The sequence below is a fragment of the Podarcis gaigeae genome (genome assembly GCF_964106915.1).
Source record: "Podarcis gaigeae genome assembly, contig: HAP1_SCAFFOLD_227, whole genome shotgun sequence".
Classification (NCBI taxonomy): Eukaryota; Metazoa; Chordata; class Lepidosauria; order Squamata; family Lacertidae; genus Podarcis; species Podarcis gaigeae.
This window is the reverse complement of record NW_028153379.1, coordinates 1-22,730: the sequence shown is the minus strand read 5'-3', so window position 1 is coordinate 22,730 and position 22,730 is coordinate 1. Positions and strand designations below refer to the sequence as shown.

At 44.2% G+C, this 22,730-nt stretch overlaps 1 protein-coding gene across 9 annotated transcripts; it reads right to left on the bottom strand.

Moving 5' to 3' along the window:
* Positions 1 to 339: 339 nt before the first annotated feature.
* On the bottom strand, positions 340 to 22,342 carry LOC310837164 (EF-hand calcium-binding domain-containing protein 4A-like). Of its 9 annotated transcripts, none has more exons than XM_083757316.1 (10): positions 21,226 to 22,341; positions 19,657 to 19,723; positions 10,689 to 10,739; positions 9,834 to 9,910; positions 7,391 to 7,635; positions 4,776 to 4,887; positions 2,528 to 2,684; positions 1,650 to 1,796; positions 782 to 872; positions 373 to 622 (listed from the first exon to the last, which is right to left on the bottom strand). In XM_083757316.1, the coding sequence occupies exons 5-10, from the start codon at positions 7,589 to 7,591 to the stop codon at positions 449 to 451; spliced, it is 882 nt and encodes a 293-aa protein (XP_083613442.1). In that variant the 5' UTR covers positions 7,592 to 7,635; positions 9,834 to 9,910; positions 10,689 to 10,739; positions 19,657 to 19,723; positions 21,226 to 22,341; the 3' UTR covers positions 373 to 448. The 9 variants fall into 9 exon arrangements, with proteins under 9 accessions (XP_083613448.1, XP_083613445.1, XP_083613442.1 ...); XM_083757315.1 differs by having other exon boundaries at positions 9,834 to 9,906; XM_083757314.1 differs by lacking the exon at positions 10,689 to 10,739 and having other exon boundaries at positions 9,834 to 9,906.
* Between the last annotated feature and the right edge of the window lie 388 nt (positions 22,343 to 22,730).

Below are 22,730 nucleotides of genomic sequence, written 5' to 3'. Positions count from 1 at the left end.
GGAGCCACCCCAAAAAATTACTTGCTCCCCTCCTTACAGGGCACAGCCTCCCTGACAGCTGGTGCATACAGGATTTGATTTTTTCCTACTTGAGCGCACCTAGTCTGTCTGGTGCTGATGGGGGGTGGGGAGGAGAACAGTGAGAAGAATTTCCCTTCCCTAAAGTAGCTTATATACTGGGGGGGGGGGCACTTGCATATGTCTACTCATCACTTCAGGGCTTCCCATGATTAGCAGAAGTGAAACAGCTGGTCACAGTGGAGTATGCAATCCTGTCTCTTTCCCTACAATGAAGGCTTTTGGCACTGGTTTTTCTTGTAACACCAACAGGAACCAGCAGGAGCTGGGGCTAAGGTGGCATCTCAGGCACAAGAGCCCAAATCCAGCTCTAGCCCTGCACATGTGTAAGAAGCAATGACTTTGGTGTCAAAAAAAACCGCCAGCCAGTTCAACGGGGCCTGTGTAGACAATGCAGAGGGTAAAATCCAAATTCAAGCAAAAGAAACAAGGGGCACCCCCTCCAAGTCACCTTTTTCTGGTGGTATAGCATCTTCTCAAATTCTTGTTCTTTGCTCTGCAGCTCTTTCTGAAGTAAGCTGCTCTTCTCATGCTTCATTGATCCCTGCAAAAAGCAGATAAATTGGTGCTTTTTTTTTCTTCACTCCAACGTTCAGCATAAAAATAAATCTCCAACACTTTGCAAGGATGTGGCTCATTGATTTAGCAACTGAGCTCAGTGTCGGGCTCAAGCATCCTGAGAGTGAAGGAATGAGGTGTTTACCTGGCTCAGCAGCCGTTCCCTTTCTGCTTTAATTTGTTGCTCCATTTCTTCATAAAGGCACCTGATTTCGCGGTCATGGTCTACCTCCCTCCTAAAAGCACAGAGCAAGAGGGATGAAATGCAAGGAACAGATACAGTGTAAAGACAAAGTGGGAGGAGGGGGGAGATTGGGGGAGGGGGAGAGAGAGAGAATTACGGTACCTCTCCACTGAGAGAAAATAAATACGTCTCAGCTAACATAAGATGTGCTGTCTCACTTTTCAGGAACTAGAGTATTGATATGGAAATCCTCTGACACTAGGGGGCGCCAGAAAGGCTTAAAAAGCTGCACATTGCGAACATTTTCTCAGGAAACTTTTGCAACCCAACTGCTCATGCTGCTTAAGGTTAGACTAAGGCTGTGTACACATTACTAGCTTAAAAAGCAGCTAGTCTGTTCTTTCCCCCAATCTGGGTTGAAGCTGAGGAAGGTTTTTTGGGGGGGGGGGTTGGAGAGGGGGCGTTGTGGGAAAACATATCAAAACAGTATTTCAAAAGCAATGACAGGATAAGTACCAGATGGAAGTGGATTGTGGCTAACACTGTGTGTACACCGCTTCCTAAATTAGTGGTGGAAGCACACTGGATACAGACAAAATTTTAGTGTGTGCACAGCCTGTTTGCTGCAGGTTTGATTGGGTTATAGAGGAAGAAAATATTCATAGAGTAATAGGTCCCGCTGAAGGCATTTGGACACTTCCACCTCCTTCTTTGGCATTCACGAATCCTCTTGTGGATGCTGAGTGAAACTTTCCTTCCCACTTACAGCATCCTAAGACTGCATTGCACTTTCTATGGCGTAGTCACATGATGTCCAGAAACTGCTTACCGTTTCAACGCCTGCTCAATCGATTCCTTCTCGTGATGTATGTCCCTGACATATGAGGAAATGTGGAAGAGAAATTCTTCAAAACTGGTTAGGAGTTCTGGCTTTTCTTTCCGGAGTTGAGCCCAGAGCTCCTGAACCTCGTTCTGACTGGAGCAAAGACAAACAGTAAAGTTTATCAGCTTGAGAGTAATAGATAAGCATAGTCCTTGCACCAAACAGGCTATAAAGAACTTATTTTAAAGTACTTTATAGTTAAGCCTCCTAGTCATCCCTCCCTGAGATGAGAAAATCCAGGAAATAAGAGGTCAAAAGTCCTCATCTTAAAAAGTAAAGATGCATCTGAACATGTATACACTGTTGGAGAATCTCTTCCCCCATGTGATTTTGTCCGAGCCTTATTATGCTCCTAATACACCCATCCCTTTCTACTAGTCCACTGCTACCCATGCTAGTCCCAACATCATCTGGAAGACCACAGGTTCCCCATTCCTGTTGTAGCAGTGCAACCCAGGAAAACATAGCACATGCATATTAATGAAGAGGACATGATAGATAGAAAGGGTCAAAGCAATGCTTCTGCGAAACAAGTTTCCTAAAGATAGCAACAGCAATCGTAATACAGTGGTGCCTTGGTTTACGAACTTAATCCATTCTTAAACCAAGGTGTGCTTTCCCATAGCAGCGTGGGACTCAATTTACAAATGGAACACACTCAACAGGAAGCAGAACATGTTCTACTTCCAAGGCAAAATTCACAAACCAAAACACCTACTTCTGGGTTTGCAGTGTTCTTAATCCAAGTTGTTCATAAACTAAGCTGTTTTTAAACCAAAGTACCACTGTAATAAACATGCACAGGTTGGAAAGTTCCAACTTACTCTTCAAAGACCTGGGATGCTTCGAGCTGCTCCAACATGGAGCAAAACCTCTTCTCTTCCTCTTCCTGGTCCAAGTCATCTGACCAGCCTGACTCAAAAGTCTCCTCGTGCCTGGTGCTTCCAGAGCTCTCATACTGCTCAATCCCTATGAATTTGCCTAGTCAGTGGAATGAGAAAAACAAAGGACTATAAGATCTCTCTAATCCCAGGTATGGCTTGCATCAGTGTTTGAATTATGAGGGGAGAGAGCTTGTGAAATCCACAAGCTCCATATCAGACCCCTTCCACCTTTAGCCAAATCAGGGCAACAGTAAAAATTAAAAGAACTGGAACTGGTCCACTTCAAACACAGAACCATGGTTCACTTCTGTAATGAAAGAAGGAAGCTCTTCACATGCTCAAAGGCACTCTCTGCATTACTCCATGTCACTTTCGTTATTTCAAATGTTCCAAGGGTAAGCCGTTCCACTCAAAACAGGTTCAAGGACTGCGTTCTGGACTTTAAACAATGCATTTACCATGGAGTTCTATACATGTCTACTCAGAAATGAGCCCCACCTGAATTCAATGGGTCTTACTTCTAGGTAAGGGATCAGGGCCAGATTAATACATGCTGAGGCTCTAAACAATGCCAAGTTTAAGAGACTTCCATAGTGTTACCCCCCCCCCAAAATGTGTAACTTCTAACAGAAAGGACAATAAAAACAGAAATAAAAATTAAAGTTTTATATTTGCATGCGGATTGGTACATAGGTGAGGATAAAACTAAAAAATAACCATCTGACTAAAACATATATTGCAATAAGCTTTTCTTTATAGAAAACACCTTTAAATTAAAATGCCTTATGGTTTCTTACGTTGCCCATATGAAGACTTTTAATGCACAACAGCACGATATTTGTCACACTTTAGCACTTACTAAATGAAAAAGGCAATACAGCGTGAACTGTGTGTGTTCTACACAGCCCTCCCCACCCCATCATTGGTTTGATCCATTAAAGTACGGTTGTTTTTAGAGTTAACCACTCTGGCCTTAGAGACTGGGAACTGGCACAATTGCACAATGTCAATACCAGTTGGTCCAATTCCAGATGTTACCCACTGAGCTTTAGGACACCACAACATTTACGGCTTCTGCAAAACACACTATGAACACGACTGTATTCCAGTTCAAATAAGAGCCTGCCGTTACCTTCTTGCCTAACTCCCCACTCCTGATTGCTTTGATCAGCACTCTTCCTGGAATCTTCGTCAGATTCCTCTAACTGTTGACTTAAAGCTATTTTCTTAAGGAGAAAAAAGGAACTTGGCTTCTTCTAATCAGCACAGGGCCATAGAAAAGCCAGAAAAACCTCTGCTCTCCCTCATGCAGCTCATACTTGGCAAAACAGCTTTGGCTGCACTTTGCTGCAGGTGGATCTCTCTGCGGTGGCTGCTGCACAATGTCTCCACAGGAGCTGCGTGCTTGAGCGCTGAACTGGAAGCATTGGAAAGAGCCTTCTCAGCAATGACAGTTAGTGTATGGCATGATATAGCCCCACCTCAGCATTGCTCACCAGTAGGGTGGGTGCACGTTCCACAATCATGCTGCGCAAGCATGAAATCTGGTGCAATATACAGGAATTCACTACTCCAAGAACTGCACTTTTGGAGATAAGTTTGAAAGCATGTATGGCAAAGACAGCCCCAGAAGCTGCACATCATTCTCATTCATATATATATATATATATGCATGTGTATGTGTGTGTGTGTGTGTGTGCGCGCGCGTGCGCGTGCGCATGCCTACTTTATATCTAGCAAAAATAACATTTGCCATGTAGGAGTATTGCACTGGCTTGAATCTGGTCCCTGGGTTTCTATCTCAATACCACAGTTCCTTAATTCTCTGCAGTTGCCTTGGCTGCCTAATATACGGTAAACTGCCAGTATTCCAAGGAAGGAAAATATTACTGTTAAGAACACAGGAAGCTGCCTTATACTGTATCAGACTCACTGGTCCATCTAGGTCAGTACTGTCTACACTGACTGGCAGCAGCTCTCCAGGGTTTTCAGCAAGAAACCTCTCCCAGTCCTACCTGGAGATGCTGGGCATTGAATTTGTGGCCCTCTGCATGCAAGGCAGAAACTCTACCGCTGAGCTAAGGCCATTTCTTCCCATTCTGCCCACTGCCCACATACATGCTAAGCAACAGTAGTTGTCATTTTCTCCATATAGCCACTGAGCTTCACACTCCCTCGTTCCTCTTACCTAGTCCCATACTGAATTCGACTGGCGTGAGATACCCATTATTGTCTTGCTCTAGACTGTCAAAAACAGATTCTAGTTGTTCAGGAGTGAGAGGAAGTTCACTTTGTAGCCGCTGTGAAGGAGGAGGAAAAAGAAAGGATAGACCATTATAACCACAAGAAAAAACTTCCATTCGTCCTATTTTCCCAGCTCCCTTCACTGTTACTGCCACAAGTGGCCAGATTCAAAGTGTGCAAGTTGCAAATTCTTAATCTGAGCCCAAACCCAGAAAAAGGTGACCTGAGGAAAGGAGGAATTCCTGACAGGCAAAGAGAAGAGACATTTCTGCTGACCGGACTGCGGGAATGTGAATGCCTTGCATTCAAGGTTGCTGACAAAATGCACTTTCATGACAGAACACCAGTCTTCCCATTCAGAATAGCCACATAATTCGGCTTCTGAAGGGACTGTGCCACTTCAAAATTCAAGTGTTGGTTGCAAGATCAATTGTTCAACCATATTAAAAAACAAACCTGCTTGTGAAGGGCGGCCCTACTGTTAGGAAGGATGAGGCAGCTGCCGCAAGGAGCAAATGCTGGGGGACAGCAGTGCCATTCCCGACTGTTCCTTCTGTATCCCCCTGCCATTCTCCTCCTGCGGCATGGCTGGTCCTGCTCCACCTCCACAAACAAACAAAAACATTCTAGCTCATGGCTTGGATGCATGGTAGGAGGGAAAGCTTCTACTGAACATACAGATTGGGTCAGAGGTTGCTGAACCCCCCTCAATACATTGATTTTTCACCCTTGCCAAACTCAAGTCAATGAGCATTGGAGCTTGTTGAGAGCTCAAGCCATTCTTCATAAGAAGGCAACAGAAGTCTGTGAAGTCCAAGCTCATAATAAGGAAAGGAGTGGTGCAAAGACGATGTTTTGGTACAAGACAATATATCTGTGTCCATCAGGACAGATACTGCAAGTGCTTCTGTTAACAGGTGTGTGTACAAAATCTGGCATTACATAATTTATTGCACAACTCACTGGGGAAACCAACTCTTGCTTAATAAGCATGAAACAGGATAAATTCCCCGAGTGACCTCAGGGGCTCTGGGAGCTTTAACAGTTGTACAAAAGAAGGGAATTCAGCAGGTGGAAGTTTGCAGGGCAAACTCCACCTGCAGACATTCTTTCTTCTACAGAACTCTTGCAAAGGTGCAAGAAACCTGCCCTCCTTTTTCACCTTGCTACCCTAAACCAAAGATGGGCACAGAGTGAGATCTGGATCTGGGGGTAGATGCCCGAGTGATTTACAGTTTTGTTTTGTTTTTAACAAAAGCAATAAAATGGCCCAGGGCCAGCCCAATATATTTTGCAGTCTCAGACAAGGACAAGCTACCCCCATTCTAGAAGCCAAGTGGACTGGCAGGTGAAAGTTACTCCAACACCAACAAGCGGATAGTGTCCTCTGTATCACCTGAGGGAAGCAGACCAATTTGGGAGGAGCAGGACAAGCTCTGCCCTCCAATAGAGGGTGAATGGTGCACTCACTAGCTCCCTCACTCAGCCTGATGATATGATTTCTTTATAATACATATTGCCTGCCCTTTAATCAGAAGGTTGCAGGGTGAGTCGCAGCATGTAACAACAGAAAACACTCACAATACAATCAAAACAGCAACAAACATAACAAGCAACCACCCATAACAATAATTCAAGGACAGGGTTGAACTCCCTCCTCCAGCTTCCAACAGAAGTCATCAGCCAAGGGGACCAGCGCACATTGTCCAGCACATTTGCCACTTGAGGTGAAACAGGAAGTACCGCCCTGCCACCTTCACCATTGGCACAGACCTCGGGTGAGATTCTGGCAATTTCTAGAGAAATCTCGCTGAAATTGCACAAGAGTTCATGTGCTCTGCAAGATCTTACATGATTTCGGTGAGATCTTGCCAGAAATTGGTGCAATCTTACCCAAAATTGTTGCCGGTGCTGCTTCTCTGCTGGCAGCCTCACCTCACCTAACGGCTGTGCCGGCCCTGATGTCCAGGCCTGAAGCCAAACTGAAATGGCAGCAGGTCTGAGGCTGGGTCACTATCACCCTGTTGAGCATAGGGTAGGGAATTTTGTGTCTGGGTGATAGGTGCTTAGCGCTTTGCTCAAGCAATAGTCATTCAGCATAGCCTTTGAAGGAGAAACAGTAGATCAGGGGCATGAGAGCAAAGGGGCCTCTACATTTCTAATAGCTGTGTGGAAGAAGGAACTTTTGGGCAGGAGCTTTCATGACAGGTTGCACCTGCCAGCAATTCCACACTGCTATGAAAGATACAGGACCCCTTGTCCTCCCTGGCATTTCATCGCGCTAAGATAGAGAAGGAATGGAAGTACAGACAGAGCAAATTTCACAGCAACAGCAGCCCCTGATGTGTCAACAGGAGTTTTCAAGTCTTACACACACACCTCTTGACACACACACACATTATAGACTTCTGATATCAGTGGGATGTTGATGAAATCTCTCTCCAGCACAATGGTAAATGAAATCTACACATGGCAGTACATCGCTCATAGGTGGCAGTTCAGGAAAGCAAGAGCTTTTCCTCTGCAAAGGAAGTGGCCACAGTCAATTTTCCTGCTTACCTGCATGTCCAGCTTGGTGATAAAGCCCTTCTCCTCCTTGTCACAGAGCCTGAAGAGCTCCCTGGCCTTCTCCAGCATCTGCACCTGCATGTTTCCCACATCATTCAAGCAGAGAGTGGAAGAGATTCCTGAGGCTGCTCCATCCTCTTCCTTGTCCTCCGCATGGGAACTTTCAGAGAGTTCTTCCCCAGGTCTTTCCATTGCTTCAAATGACCATTTACTCGCAGGGACTGGAGTGCATCTAACTGCAAATATAAGGCATTCTTCTTCAAAAAGCAATGTTGGATTGAATTGTTTAAACTCCTCAGAATACTGGCCTGATTCACAAGTACCATTAAGCCATAGTTTAAAATCAACTATGGCTTAACACAAATGAGGAGTGTGCTGGTAGGTGCAGCCAATGCAATGCTTCCTTCAAACCTCCATTGTTTGCGTGCCACCAAGAAATAAGCCGGAGTCCAGCTTGTGGTGATGTCTCCATAGAAGCCAAAATTTGTTCTTGACTTAACACTCACAGTTTATATCAAGAGAAACAAGCGATGAGCCTGGGTTCAGAGGTCACAATGAGCTAGACTCTGGCATGTTCTGTCTGTAGCATGGCAGTAGCAGCAAGAGGAGCAGGGGAGGAATGAAATAAGCACTGTATTAGCTGCACCCACCAGCTCACCTTGCTCACTTGTGTTTATTAAGTGGGAACCAGCTGATTGAGTGAAAGGCCATCATCATGCTCCCAAGTAATATGCCTTGTTGAATATGAAACAAAGGACTGGGATTACCCCATTCCTATTACTGAAAGACAATAAAGAGAAGGGAAATTGACGTCTAGTAACAATGGGATTAACATGCGATTTTCTTGCAGAAACCTGCATTTCAAAAGCAAAGGGCAGCTGACAGCTTTCTTGAAAGAACAGGACTGAGTGCCCCTGAGCATTATGGGTAGAGGCCTACCCAAACCCCCTCTTTTTATACTTGCTTTATATTTCTGTAAAATGAAAATTCTCCTTCAGCAGCTGTGGGCTGCCAAGAGAAGAAAAGCATTAAGCAAGATGAGATCACCACAGAATCTAATTAGGAGAAGATGGGACAGGGAAGAGCCAAGACCCTCCCAATTGGCAATGGTGATACAAAGGAATATAAAGTAGGCAGCCATGTTGGGATGAGCACAAAGGTTGAATCCTCCCTGTCCAGCCCAGAAACCTGACAGGGATGCTGACCGGTCCCCTCCTGGGTCATCAGATTTGTCACTTGGTGAGAAAGGAGGGGTTGATTGGCTCCCGCTGCATGTGCTCAATAATGTGCTGGTGGCTGCACCCGTTGCTTTCATGCAGCTCCCAGGCCAAAAAAGATTAATCGCCCCCTGAAATAAGCACACATTTTTGGACTTTTAGATTAGCCGTCTTTTGTTTAGGGAAGTTGTTAATGTTTGATGTTTTATAATGTTTTTAAGATTCTGTTGGGAGCCGCCCAGAGTGGCTAGGGAGGCCCGGCCAGATGAGCTGGGTATAAGCAATAAATTTATTATTATTATTATTATTATTATTATTATTATTATTATTATTATTATTCAAGGCACCACTGGTTCAGATTCAGAGAAACACAAGTGAAATTCCTGAAGTTGCTACCAAGGGTTGCATTCAATTACGGTAGCTTCTACTGAGAGCAGAGCCATTGAAATGAATGACAAAGACTAACTTTGGTACATGAATTTCAATGGTTCTACTCTAAGTAAAACTTAGCGGAATGCAACCCTTGGGGTCCTGATATGGCCAGTTGAAAGCTGCTTATTATTTATTTCCATGAAGCACTTAGGCCGCAAGAGTTTCACGTCCTAACAATGCCACATCCTTAAAACAATTTTAACAACTGTTTCCTTTCCTTAGGTAATTGTAATCCTACAAGGGTAGTTTAGCATGTTCAGAAAAATTCCCAGCACCCTCACCAAACCAAAATCCATATAACTGTTTGAAAGGAAATGAAGACAACTTAAGTGGCACTTTTGTATGCATGCATAGGTATGCTCTTTGGACCACTTCTTAGGATGCCCCAACATAGCAACACACTCTAAGGCTGCAATCCTACACATATTTAGCTGGAATGTACTTCTGAGCAGACACTGTGTGCAAGTCAATTAGGGGAGGGATGCAAATAAATTATTTCCCAGTTATCCCTTATACATAAAGGTAAAGGTAAAGGACCCCTAGACGGTAAGTCTAGTCAAAGGTGACTATGGGGTGCGGTGCTCATCTCACTTCAGGCTGAGGGAGCCGGCGTTTGTCCACAGACAGCTTTTCAGGTCATGTGGCCGGCATGTACTCATACTAGAATAGTTATCCCATTGTTTATTCACTATAGATAATGCCCCCTCCACAGGATATTTTGTATGCTTATCCCAAACTGTAGGAATGCACTGCTTTCTGATCACTCTAGGGAATGAGCTACTTACACACACATTCTGTGGCACATCTGTTTTGCAGGCTCCTCTGCCTAAATGTAGATTAACAGCATGTCCACAAATCCTGCACGAAGACAAAAAAGGGTAAGGTGTTAAGCATTGCTGCCAACAGTTCTAACTTTTATTTATACAACCGCTTAACCTAAAAAGAAACTAAATCTCCAGTTAACAAGAAAGAATATAATTGTCAGATCACCAATAAAATCTACGTGATATATACGAAATCATAATGCTAAGCAGTGCAACCAGGGAAAACAAATACATTTTCAAAAGCACCTGAAAATGCCATTGTTGATGCCTCCCAAATGACACAAGGGAAGGCCACAGCATAGTCAGCATGCCTCCTACAATGATTCTCAGGGTCCACTGAGTCTGAACTGAGGAAAGTGATCTGCTAGTGGTCCCAAGTTGTTTAAGGTTTTAAATGGCAATATTAAAAACCTTGAACACGGCTTGGTTGCCAATGAACAGCCACTGCAATTTTTAAAATGGAGGAGTAATGTGTGTACAGCCAGGGACTCTGCTCAGCACCCTACCTGCTGCATTCTGCATGAGCTGCAACTTCCAAACGAAGCCCAGAGGCAGCCCCAGTTTATTGGTTACCCAAATAATTGTGCAGTCTGGAAACTTTCCTGATCCATATAGCCAAAAGTAATTCCTATTAGAACAGGAATGTCAATTACATTGGGAAGACTGGGAGCAATAAGTAATCTTCTAGGAAAGCAGCTTTTTCTTGATTAGGCTTCCATGGGCACAAAGACACACAGGGTTGGGGTTTCCATCTTGCGTAGAAATAAAATGCATCATTCATTCATTCATTCATTCATTCAGTCATTCATTCCCTGCCTTTTTTCTTAGATGGGACTCAAGGTGGCTTACAGATAAAAACAAGAACTGCTAAAAACATAGAAAAATCCATCATTAAAATACAATTAAATATTGAATGAATTAAAACTATATGCATATTTTTTTAAAAAAAACTGTTTAAAACACTGCAATAATCGCAATAAAAACAGCATGGCAGCAGCCTTTTCATTAAAATCAGTCAATTCCCAAAAGCCTGTTGGAACAAGAAAGTCTTTACCTGCTAGCAGAAAGACAGCAAGAAGGGAGCCAGTCTGACTTCTCTAGGGAGGGAGTTCCAAAGTCTGGGAGCCGCTGTGCATGAAGTGTGTGTGAAGACAACCCTCAAAACTATCAAAGCCTCTCTCTGTGTATTTTTTTATCTCCATGTGGCTTAGAATATCAGATCATAAATCATATGCAGTCAAAGTTCAAGGAGGCCAGCTAGAAGGAAGTTTTTGCCAAGACTTTATATACAACTGCCACCAGTATTTTTATTAAGATTTTTTTATTTTAAAAAAGGTTGGGAGGGAATAGGAAAGTCGAAGGCTATACAAAATTGCCCAGAGGTGCTACAGGCAGGTGTAATACTCAAGCCTGTTGTTTCTGCTTCTAGCCCATTAAGTTTATTTTTAACATCCCTTTTAAAGAAAACAGGAAAGACCTGTGTGAAGTTTTAGTGGTGTATGCTCAGCAGAAGAGGATTAGTACAGAAGGTAACAGACTGTGCTCATACTACCCACAACAATGTTTACTGGTGATCAGTCAGTGGAATAAACCAGAAATATAACCTGCCGTGTCCAGACAGAATTAAAATAGTCCTTATTTATCAATGTGACCAAAATAATAATAATCACTCCACTGCTTTTGGAGCTCTTGGCTCCCCCCCCCCCTTTTGTTTTTAAGAACCTAAATCATTTGGTACAATCATCAGCAAACCTGGCGAACTTTTTAAGGGCCTTTGAAGTAGGGGGAAAGTTGTTCCAGGGAGAAGTTTGAGGAATAAGGGAAAGCAAGAAAGAATGCCAGATTTATAGACATACTTCTGGACCAAATTCATAAAGTGTTGAATTGTGGGTGAACATATCAGATGACACAGCGATTCTTCCAAAGCAGCTCTTTATTTGTAAGCTGGAACAGAACTGAACAGCAAACAGCTCAGCCGGCCTGCTTTTATAGGCAGCCGGCTGTCAACATTGTAGCAACAACAACCCAGGGTTTCCCGCCTAAAATAACTGACGTGGACCTGAGTGAAAACTACATGCACAATACTCCTGGTGGCCAGGGTGAGAACTTCAATGCATAACATGCAGTGATGTTCTGTCAGAATTTTAAAGAAAGTAACACTTTTCTTTTGGCAGTAGCAACCAGAATTCTGGAGCCCGCAGGAAAAACAAGACTTCTGCCAAGTTATGACAATAAAGCTTGGGATGCTCTGATTCTGAACAAATGGATATAATTAAAGCTGGTGGCCAATTCACACAGACACCTGCACCGGATTTAACCCAGAGGACCTTTGGATGTTGCTGAACTACAACTCCCATCAGGCCGAGCAAGCATGGACAATGGGCAGGGATTATGGGAGTTGCAGTTCAGCAACCTCTGGAAGGCCAAACTATCTGACCTAACCCAAAGGCAGGAAAGTCAGCATATACTTGGGGAGTTTTTAATAGATATCAAGGAGATTGTTTGCTCAGTTTATTGTGCAACCGTTGGAATAATATCTTATCAAGAGAGGAATGACTGTAGAGATCATTATTAACTGAGAAAGATAGAGCCACTTCATTCCTATTACTTGGCAGCTTGAACAGACCCAGACATTGTAGAAACAAATGTAGAAACATACCAGGGTGAGCCAAAATGAGACCTTCCACGCACTGGTATTATGTCAAAGAACTGACACAACCTGCTCCCTCACCAGAAAATTGCAGTTTTAAATAACTTTTAAAAGAGTGGGAAAAACCAGGGCTCAAGATGATCTGGTTACAGCATTTTCTGACCTAATCCCTAGTGTGCAGAGACTTTGTAGTTCCTCAGTAGTGAGTGAAAAGAAACTGTGCTTTCTTACCTTCATCTATGTTTACTTGGTATGTCTCAAGGTTGAGCCCTGGCACACATTAAAGTACCAAGCATAACCACATTTGCTGAAGTCCAGCAGAACGTTCATGCAATGCCCCTTGAAAGCCAGGCCAATATTCTTGGCTTCGTGTAACAGAGATAAGGACTGACGCTGGAGGAATAGTGACTGCGCAAGGCCATCCAGTGAGTTCATGTGGTGAGGTTTGAACTGAGGATCAAACATCCAAGCTCACAGCTCATTCTTTTAATGAGTACAAGCCGTTCCCTTCCCTTGTGGTTGCTTCATGACAATGAATCTGCTCAGCACCTTTAATCAACAGCTGAGGTCCTCTTTTAGGACCCCTCTGCCATCTAAAATAAAGTAGATGTGAACCTGAGAGAAGGCCTTTTCAGTTCTAGCACCCAGTGTTTAGAACAGCCTCTTGAAGAGATGCTAAATCAACATACCTATATGTTGATAAGCTACCTTGTGTACTGCAGCCTAACAAAACGGTGGGGGTAAACATTTTTTAACATTTCTAGATCTATTTCTAAGGATAATCATAGGCAAGCGATCTAAACTGAGAGTTTAGTAGCTACAGAATTAAGAAACATCCAAGGATTGGTGCCCAGTAACAAAGAATTGCAACATGCATGGTGTGTTTACTGCCTCTACAGAGACTCCTAATCCGACACTGGAAAAAGGGGGAGATGTTCTGTACTAGGCACTCTTTATGCTTATCAGCACCATAATTAATCACATCTGCTTTGCAGAGAGTTTCCCTGTCAAAAGACCCCATGAAAAATCCACAACATCCACCATGAGTCACATGAGGCTGGAGGAGCTGTGAGGGAAGATTAAAACTAAGGCCCATGGAGGCGGATGTTCCCTGATCACGTCAAATTTGTATTTCAAAGCCATTTTCGGAATGGACAGTTTTCTGGCCTTTGTTTCTGTGTGTAGGTGAAAAGGAGTAAAGGGGGGGAGCGGACCACTGCTTAGGGAACCTTTTGTTTGCTATTCATAACCTCCTGTTAAGATGGATTTCAAAAGGTCATGAATAGTTTGTGGAAATTAAAAGCAGGAGGGAGGGTTTCCAAACAACACACCCTCTCTCTCAAGCTGTGCTTATTGCTGTATTAGCCTCACCCTTTCAGGGGATTATAAGGCTTCTGAAAAGATTAACCTTTTAACATAATTCAATAACAAAACACAAGCAGGGGTGCCCAGGTGAGGCCTGCTTTTCCAATGCCCCTTCCCCACCTCAGAGGATTAACGTTTTAACATTAGAAACTAGAGCACTCTGTTTCTGGAAGGAGTCTATCCTTCTTGAGAGCTGTTTTCTTCGTTCTCAAGCACATATGTTATAGATTACCACTGACCTCACTCCCAAGTCTGCACGCTTAGCACATCATAACCCAATGTACTTGCTTTCCCACTGGTGGGAAGAGGGAAGTGAGACTGTGGCCCAGTGCCCTCCGTGTGCTGTTGGAATCTCCCTCAAGATCTCTGGAATATCTTCATACTTTCCTGGCTCTCCACCTCATTAAAACAAATGCAGAGCCTGTAAGCATTTCTGCCTGACACTTTTTAACACGTCATGCAGACAAAACAGCTTGGAATATATACATATGCCAAGTATAGCATGTGGTCTAAGGCGAAATGTGTTCAGATTGGGCAAGAGCAGCCCGTATCTGCTAGTCAATCATCTCCGCACACCATTCCTCACTGCTTCTTAAAAATATGGACAGATATGGGAATTCCAAAATCCCTGCAGCACTATGGGCTCATGCAGACTTCCTTTCATGCTATGCTTTCAAGGTACAGGTCCTGTGCTTTAAAGCTCCATGTCTGAATAAGGGTGGCTGTTTTCTTTTGTCCCAGAGCTTTGTCTGGGAAACCCATCCTTTACCGCTGAATCGGAGCAAACAGCAGTCTGCAGTGCGACTGGCAGTGAGAACAAGCTCAAGGGTTTTTGGTGTAGGGTTTTTGAACCTGTGGCATGCCTATTGCTGTGGACAACATGGAGCCACCAACTAATCATAACATGACTAGAAGACCTGCATACCAACCCGCGTAACACATTGGTGACAGCTATACTAATAGCAGCAGCAGGTACAAGGATTTAAGCATGAATAATATCAGGGATAAAAGGAAAGGAGTGAATTGTTTCACGTAGGCAGCTGTTCTTTGTAGATAAATGACAGCATCCTGGAAAACTATTACTTGTTGTTCCTTGTTGCTTTATTCTAGTCAGGCCAGATAGCCTAGGAATGGAGAGATTTAAACAATAGTTAAATCTCAACTTTCACTTGGGCTGAACAAATTGCTGCAGCCCTCAGACTGGCATTGGTGATGGCCATTTTTTATGTGATAAGTAGGCAAAACTAGAGGGACAAGGAAGCAGGGGGAGGGGAGGAGTACCAATTATGCTTGCTTTAGGAACTTATTCATTTTGCATTTGATAATGATAAAGTTGCACATATTCTTGCAGCAGTGTGGATCAACGATTACAAGCACCCCCTCCCCTTTTCAGTGTCCTGTAATTGCCTGTTGCCATATGCTTGTTTTCAACTGCACAGAAACAGAGGAAACAAAAAGCCACCCCAGCCTGTTGGAAATGTCACGGTAGGATGCTGTTTGTTTTGAAAAGCAGCCGTTTAGGGCTGCAAGCCAAGGCAAAGCTGGCCTTTGCCACAGCAGCAACTATCAAGGAGCACAAGGCTTTATCACAGGGCCATGAGAAAGGACACAGCACCGGAGCCACTTGACAGGATCACTGGGAGTTCTAAGCAGCATTGTTTAATGCCCTTTACCTCCTCCTCAACTGGTCACCCGATGGGCCTGCAAAGCAGCCCTCAAAGATAATATTTACCCAGCAAAAACAAACTTTGACATACCAATACCAGGAGAAATATATGAGTTCAGGTAGGAGTGCCTTGGCTGCCTGTGGAGTTTATTTCCTCTTTCCTTATTAGCTGCTTCAAGATTTTAACTGAAGCCTGAATGGATTTTTAAAAACACTTTTAGGGTCATGGAGGTGACTGAAACAAGGCCATTTACGGAACACAAATCATTGCAGAAATCCCTTCTAAGAATCAAAGATCACACAGGAAGAGCAAAGGTAAAACCGTACATTGCTAAGTCAAATGGGAGCTGGTGATCTTGAAAAAGCTGAGAAGAACAAGCTTTTCTCAACCCCCTATGGATTGCATGCAGATATATAGAACTATAAAATGCATCCACATCTCTATCTCTGTGTGTGCAGTGCTTTTTTTTTCTTAAAAAAATAGTTTAAGGGGACTCTCATTTTCCTGCTCATATTAAAATACTGCCCTTCAATGAGGCCAAATTTAGATTCACAAAATGTTTAGGGGTATGCTGTGTCCCCCCAGAAAAAAGCACTGTATGTATTTACACACACACACACACACACACACACACACACTTGTTTCCAAGGATCATAGAATTATTGCTTTATCTTGGTTTTGCATGAATCCAAAGTATCCATTGGGAGGTATACAATATGCAAAACACACCACTTGACATCATGTTCTGGCCAGATTTGCATCCTTCAGTAGCACCTGCTGTAAAGCTAGAATATTAGCTGCTGCAAGAAGATTTCTCTTACAGTTAAGTGTCTGAGGAAGTGGACTAACGTGTAAATGCCAAAGATTGCATGAGATCCCCAGGAGTCTAGGATGTAGTCTAGGAATCATTTTACCACCACTGTTTGTGTGAGCTAGGCCTAGGTTTCGAACATCACACATACCCTCGTTGTCTCCAAGAGCATGGAATTGGTAGAATACCTAGTGGTCCTTTAATTGAACTTCCTGCCCCAAGGCAGTATTTCCTGAAACAACTCTGATATCTCAAGTCCCTATAATTTCTGCCTCATATACTTTTGGACTTCTTGTGGCAGCCTGCTCAGAATGTTCCTCTGTAGGGAGAATCAAGTCCTGGTGGGCAACTGTGTTGTAAGCATACTTGGGAATGGGGCTTGTACTCAAGATTCTTAGGTCACTATTCAAAGTTAATCCAAGCTGCAATGTCATTACTCTCCCTCATGTACAGCTGAAAAGAAATGGTTTTATTGAGAGCATGGGGAGCATGGGGGGGGGGGGGTAGAACAGAACAAGAAAACCAAGCAGGAAATATGAGTTCAATGAGATGCATGCAAATACTGTATATGAATCTCAGGAACTCAAAACAGGCCACACATGCAAATATAATCTCTTCGGCAAATGGATTTTGGTCGGTTTTCCTTGAAAAATAACAAGTGCTTGTTTCTCTCTTCTCTTCATCAAGGAGCTCATTTGCTTCCATTTAATGTTGAAAAGAATATGCTCTCACCCTTTGTCCATTTTATTAATGTAACATGCGGGCAGAGAATCATCCAGTGACATGAAAAGGGTCTCTGGAAGGAAATTAAATTATCTGCACTTTGATGCTCCCTTTCAACTTCAAATAATAGATATACAGGATTAATCCCTTCAATTTCCTGACTGGTCAGCTGATGGGTCTGCAAAACAGTCCTCAAAGACAATATTTACCCCCTATATCCATGTTCCGTTTGGAAGCATATGAATGTAGGGCTCTGATCCCCAATCACATTCTCAGCACTCTCACAAATCTAAAAATTCTCAGTTTTCTGTAAGAAGAAGTCTTTAATATGGTCATGGAGAAGTGGCTTTTATCCTTTAAAAAGGAACAAGCACTAACAAAAGCTGCAATATGGGGACACATATACAAAGCTGCATTATAGCAAGTTAAACCATGAATCTATCTAGCAGAGAACCAACAAAACCATTGCACTTCTTCTAGCTCAACATAGCCACACCCTTCCCCCAGAGCATCCATTAAAGTGTTCTGTTGCACAGTTCTCCACCGCCCATGAGTCATGTCACACTCTTTGGAATGAACCGCTATAATAGGTTACGAAGGGAGAGCTGCTGTCAAACACTTCACACCTGGATTGAGTGAAAACTCATCACGCTAGGCAGACTGGGCAGCAGGAGAACCCAGATCTAACAGTAAAAAAGTCAAGCTTTATTATACCAGTAACCCAAGAGAAAACTCATGACAACTGCTATCAAAATCACATGAGCACCAGTCCAGGAGCCATTTGGGCTCCAATGAACACAACTCCCAGTGTCAACACATCTTCCCATTTACTTCACTGGAATGGGCAACGTCATGCAAGAGGGTAGAGGAGTGCCACGTGCACAATGGAAGCAGGCGCACCTGCAAAGAATTGATGCAACAGAGTGGCAGCCACTGAGAATTGTTATTACACAAGTTCAAGTGGTGTCATTTGGGGGTTGTGTGACCTCAGTGATTGGCCGACTTTGTATTTGGTGCAGAGGATCAGGCAGTCAGAACGTGTAGCACACAGAATGAAAATGTCACTAAGAACTCACAGGACTGATGCCATGACAAGATATGGAGTGCTTAATGGGGCAGAAAAAACAGCGTCAAAAACTCACTACAGGTCTTTGAAGTTGGTCTTCCAGTTGGGTGTGCCAAGCTCATACCTGAATGCTCTGACAGCTCAGCCATTTTTTCTCTCTCCCCCTTAACAATATCTAAAGCCCAACCAGGCTGTAGTGATTTAAATCATCAAGAAAAAGGCTGATAAAAGTTAGTTTTTATTTAACTGATACTTTGGCATATATTTTCTTAACAATGGAGCACATCTGATCACTATGTTAATTTACAACTAATTGAGTAATAATAGGCTTTGTTTCCCTTTGCTACACTATATACATTATTCATTCTTTCCTATTTTTTAACCTATGGGGGAGATACAGTATTTGTACATAACACTCAGTCTTGGCTTATTTGATCCAAAGAACTTCACAACAGAAATACTATTGCATACAGGTGAGGATGCTGACATTCTTCTCAGCATATCGAGCTAGTTATCCAGAGCAAGGACATAGAAGAGGAATAAGAAGAAGAAAAAATATTGCAAGTGCAAGGCCTCATCCATTCCATGTGAACATTACACTCATGCTTCCTAAGTTTCCTTCTGGAAGTGCTTATCAGTTCAAATAAATTTACTTTAAAGGAGCTGGGATTTGCAGGTAAACTAACAATCCACACCTGTGACAATGGCCTCGAAGAGCTTTCTCCAAACCATGGAATGTCAGCAAAACAAACTCCACATCAACACCACCATAATTCAACATAAAGTTAATCATGCTCTATCAAGTCAATGCTTTTAAGCATGATTGATTTGGATTGGTTCCTGCATGTTATTTACAGTTCAGTTAAAGCTGCAAGCAGGGCACACTTTCCAGGAAGCAAATGCTACTGAATAAATGAAACAATAATTTATTATCTCTATCCCATTCTTCAACTTCCACACCCAAGTACTCAACCTGATGGGACACTTCCTACAAGTATGCTTAAAATTGCAATGGGGGGGGGGGGAGAGGGAAATACTGTGCCAACAAAACAATGTCTCCTGCTATACAAGACAATTTAAACAGCACAAAGTTTCTGTTCTTGATAATAGGTCTTACGCAAATAGGAACCTGTCTTAATTGATACACTGATTTTTCCATCCTTTGGTCTCAAAATTACATTGTCCTCTTTTCATTTGTTAAGAATCCCCATCCCATGTGGTAACAGAGAGAAGAAAGATGGCTCATGGAAATTTGGAGCGTCTTTCTATGCTCCAAGTAGCTGTTCATTCTGCTACTCCTTTGGTCCATCTATCTGCAATCCCAATTCCTAATTACCCTCATTCCTTAAGGGCCTAAAACTGCCCTTGTTCCAGACACCAAGCATGCAGCAGTTGAGTTTCTACAGCTGCAGCAACAACACACCTACAAGAAAGTTGAACCTACCCACAGGCAACTATATAATACTATGAGCAGATCTGTGTAAAAGTTACATGGGACTTACCACCTTGAGCCCTGGGTTCAAATCTCAACTCGAAGAGCAGAATTTGTGAAAGGCTCCACTTTTCTACCTGTACAGGAGAGCAACAGAGACGCCTGTGAGCACCTTGTGTCAGATATCTAATCACAATCAATCACTGCAGCTGTTACAACAACTGATAATTACTCCTACGGTGCTTAAGATGCCAAGACAAGAATTTCTAATTCCTCATTGAAATGAGTCATAAGTTATTACTGATAAGAGTGGTTGCATCAGAGGTCATTAACTGGGTCATTGTTAAGGTTCTGTGCCCATAACAGTGACATAAGCAGCAGAAATTAAACACTACAGTGATGGGGGAAACTGTACCTGTTATATTTCTGTCTGCAATGCACTAAGGGTTGAAGAATCTCTTATAGGAAGATGATGTAGCAACACAATGGGGACGCATGCTAGCACCCATGACAATACTCTTAGGACTATACAGTGCTACCTCTGGTTACGAACTTAATTTGTTCCGGAGGTCCGTACTTAACCTGAAACTGTTCTTAACCTGAGGTACCACTTTAGCTAATGGGGCCTCCCGCCACTGCTGCCACGCAATTTCTGTTTTCATCCTGGGGCAAAGTTCTTAACCCAAGGTACTACTTCCAGGTTAGCAGAGTCTGTAATCTGAAGTGTTTGTAACCAGAGGTGTATGTAACCTGAGGTACCGCTGTAATCTTAAACACGCACACAAACCCCTTTGTGGTCTTGCTCATATGCCTTTACGCTTAACTTTAGCAGGCAACACATTTCCCATCATGTTTCTTTCCACACCAGGAAAAGCACCACCTGCCAAACTTCAGTGTCTCAGGCAACTCTTGAGAGGCAACAACTGCAGTGAAGAACAAAGTAAGAGTTTGACACCTGCAGTTTTCTCAGCACTGAACCGCATCCATTGCAGCTCCACCTGATGAAATTCTTCCTGCCACTGCACAAGAACTATGCCAGCGGATTTTTTTTTTAAGATAGCAGGTTCAGGAGGGCTTTGCTAAAGAACCACATTACACATTTTAGTTTTTAAAATGTGGTTATAAACAAAATAACTAAATAAAGTCACCATCTTATCGTCTAAGATTGCACTGAAGAAGTGGCTCTGTGTTCACAAAACGTCATTATCAGTTTGTTAGCGTTTATTAACACACCTAAGATGCCACAAGAATCTTTAACGTGTTTGCTAAAAGAGAATGAAAACAGCTGACTCTCTAGAAATCTCATCGGGGAGAGGAGCCAGGTAAGTAAGTGAGGTGGGTGGCCCAACACCATAAGCTTTCGTGGAATTTTCTGTCAGCCGATTAGGACGCATTCGAGCCACTGAAGGCTCCGGATACCTCAAAATGAAGCCTTCTACAGCTGAATAATCACATCCTTTCGCAAGTAATACCGACGCGTTCCTTCCAATGGCCATTATCGGCAAGCCTTTCGGGGGCGTCGCCTCCCAGCTACCTGTCCGCAGGTCAAGGCAGACCACAGATGGGGCTACAGGTGGGAAGAGTGGTTCCTTTCCGAGGGGAAGCCGCGTTAGCCAGGTGAGGTGCAGCACAAACTCACCTGGATATGCGTGTGAGACGTAGGTCGAGAGAAACGGCCCCCAAGACCCTAATAGCTATCTTCTCAGAAAGGGGGAGGGACCCGAAGTTTCCGCTCGCTCCCGGCGTTACCTTATACCTCTGATCCTGAAGGCACCTGAGAAGAGACGCAGAAGGGAGGGGGAAATTTCTTTTCCTTCGCTGATGTTAAACAAAAGCCCAGCAGTCCAAAGAGTTGGGATCGATGTGCAAACAGAAAAGAAACAGAGAGAGGCTTTTCTCTTTTTCCCCCCCAACCCGGAAATGCCTGGAGAAGCCGGACTCGCCAGATGAGGGGGGAGGAAAAGAAAGAAGGGAAACTCTTCGGTCGCTGCTTGAACTTTTTCTCTCTCCCTGGCGCGCAACGTGTTCGCAGCAGGTGCGGCGGGGCAGGGCCAGCTACCCTGGGGCTGCTTGTGGGGAAAGGAAGCTCGCCTCGTGGCCAGTTAGAGCCGCGTCCAAACCTCTTCCTGCTGCTACTGCAGCTGCCCCGGGCCCTGCCTCGAGGCGTCGAAGCCGGGCTTGCCGCCCTATAAGCGGCTACCCGCGAGGAAGCCCCGCTGAACTTGGACGGCGCTTGCTTCTGAGTAGCGCGTGGCTGGGATGAGGCGCTATCGCGCAAGGCGGGCTGCAGCCCGGCGCGGGCCCCACTTTAGGGGCGCGCGCAGGTGCAGGGCCGCGCGAAAAGTTTGCAGGCGGGTCCCCGCTCTCCTTCTCCTCGGGACCAGCTAATTGTGAAGCGGGGAGGCTCCAAGGGCCGCGGGCGGGGAATCCTCGCAGCGAAGCCGTTGGCCGAGCGCGCGAATTAACCTTGACATATCAGCAGCCCCGTCTGCGTCAAAGTATTGCTTTTTCCAAGGCCGAGGTGGAAGGGGGGGGGGGAGAGGTTGGGAGGCGGGCACAGATATAGCCGCGCCGGTGGCGAAATGCCTGGCTCGATCGAACAGAACAGATCCAGAGGGATTCCAGGCGGAGGAAAGGCAGCGCTTGGAAACCGCTCGCCGCGCCTGGAGCTGCCGCCCTCCCTGTCCGGCGCACGTCTGAAAGTGACGCGGACGGTATACGGAAGCAGTGAAGGGGCAGATAAGTTAAAAGGGTCTTCCTATGGCTTGCTTCTTCCTAGATTCGTGGCAGCTCCCAGAGCAGCAGCAGCAGCAGCAGCAGCGATCCTGCGGCACCTGAAGACTAACGCATGGTGCAGCGGCATAACCTGTCGTGGATTGGCCGCCATCCATGAGGACTTTTTGTTCTTTCTTTGAACATACGGCGATCTAGTCCAGCATCCTGTTCGCACAGTGGCCAACCAGGCGCCTGATACAAACTCGCATGCGGGACCTGAACACAAACGCGCTCTCCGCTCCTGCTGCTGATATTCAGAAGCCTTATTGCCTCTGTAGACAAAACAAACAAAAAAAAATCCTTCCAGTAGCACCTTAAAGACCAACTAAGTCAGTTCTTGGTATGAGCTTTCGTGCATGCACACGAAAG

What these genes read in the sequence shown, in the direction of transcription:
- LOC310837164 (XM_083757319.1), bottom strand. Translation starts at nt 7,591, where the DNA reads ATGGAAAGACCTGGGGAAGAACTCTCTGAAAGTTCCCATGCGGAGGAC. An exon ending in CGAATTCAGTATGGGACTAG is followed by an intron (nt 2,685 to 4,775) that starts GTAAGAGGAACG and finishes TCCACTGACTAG; the next exon opens with GCAAATTCATAGGGATTGAG. An exon ending in GCATCCCAGGTCTTTGAAGA is followed by an intron (nt 1,797 to 2,527) that starts GTAAGTTGGAAC and finishes TCTTTGCTCCAG; the next exon opens with TCAGAACGAGGTTCAGGAGC.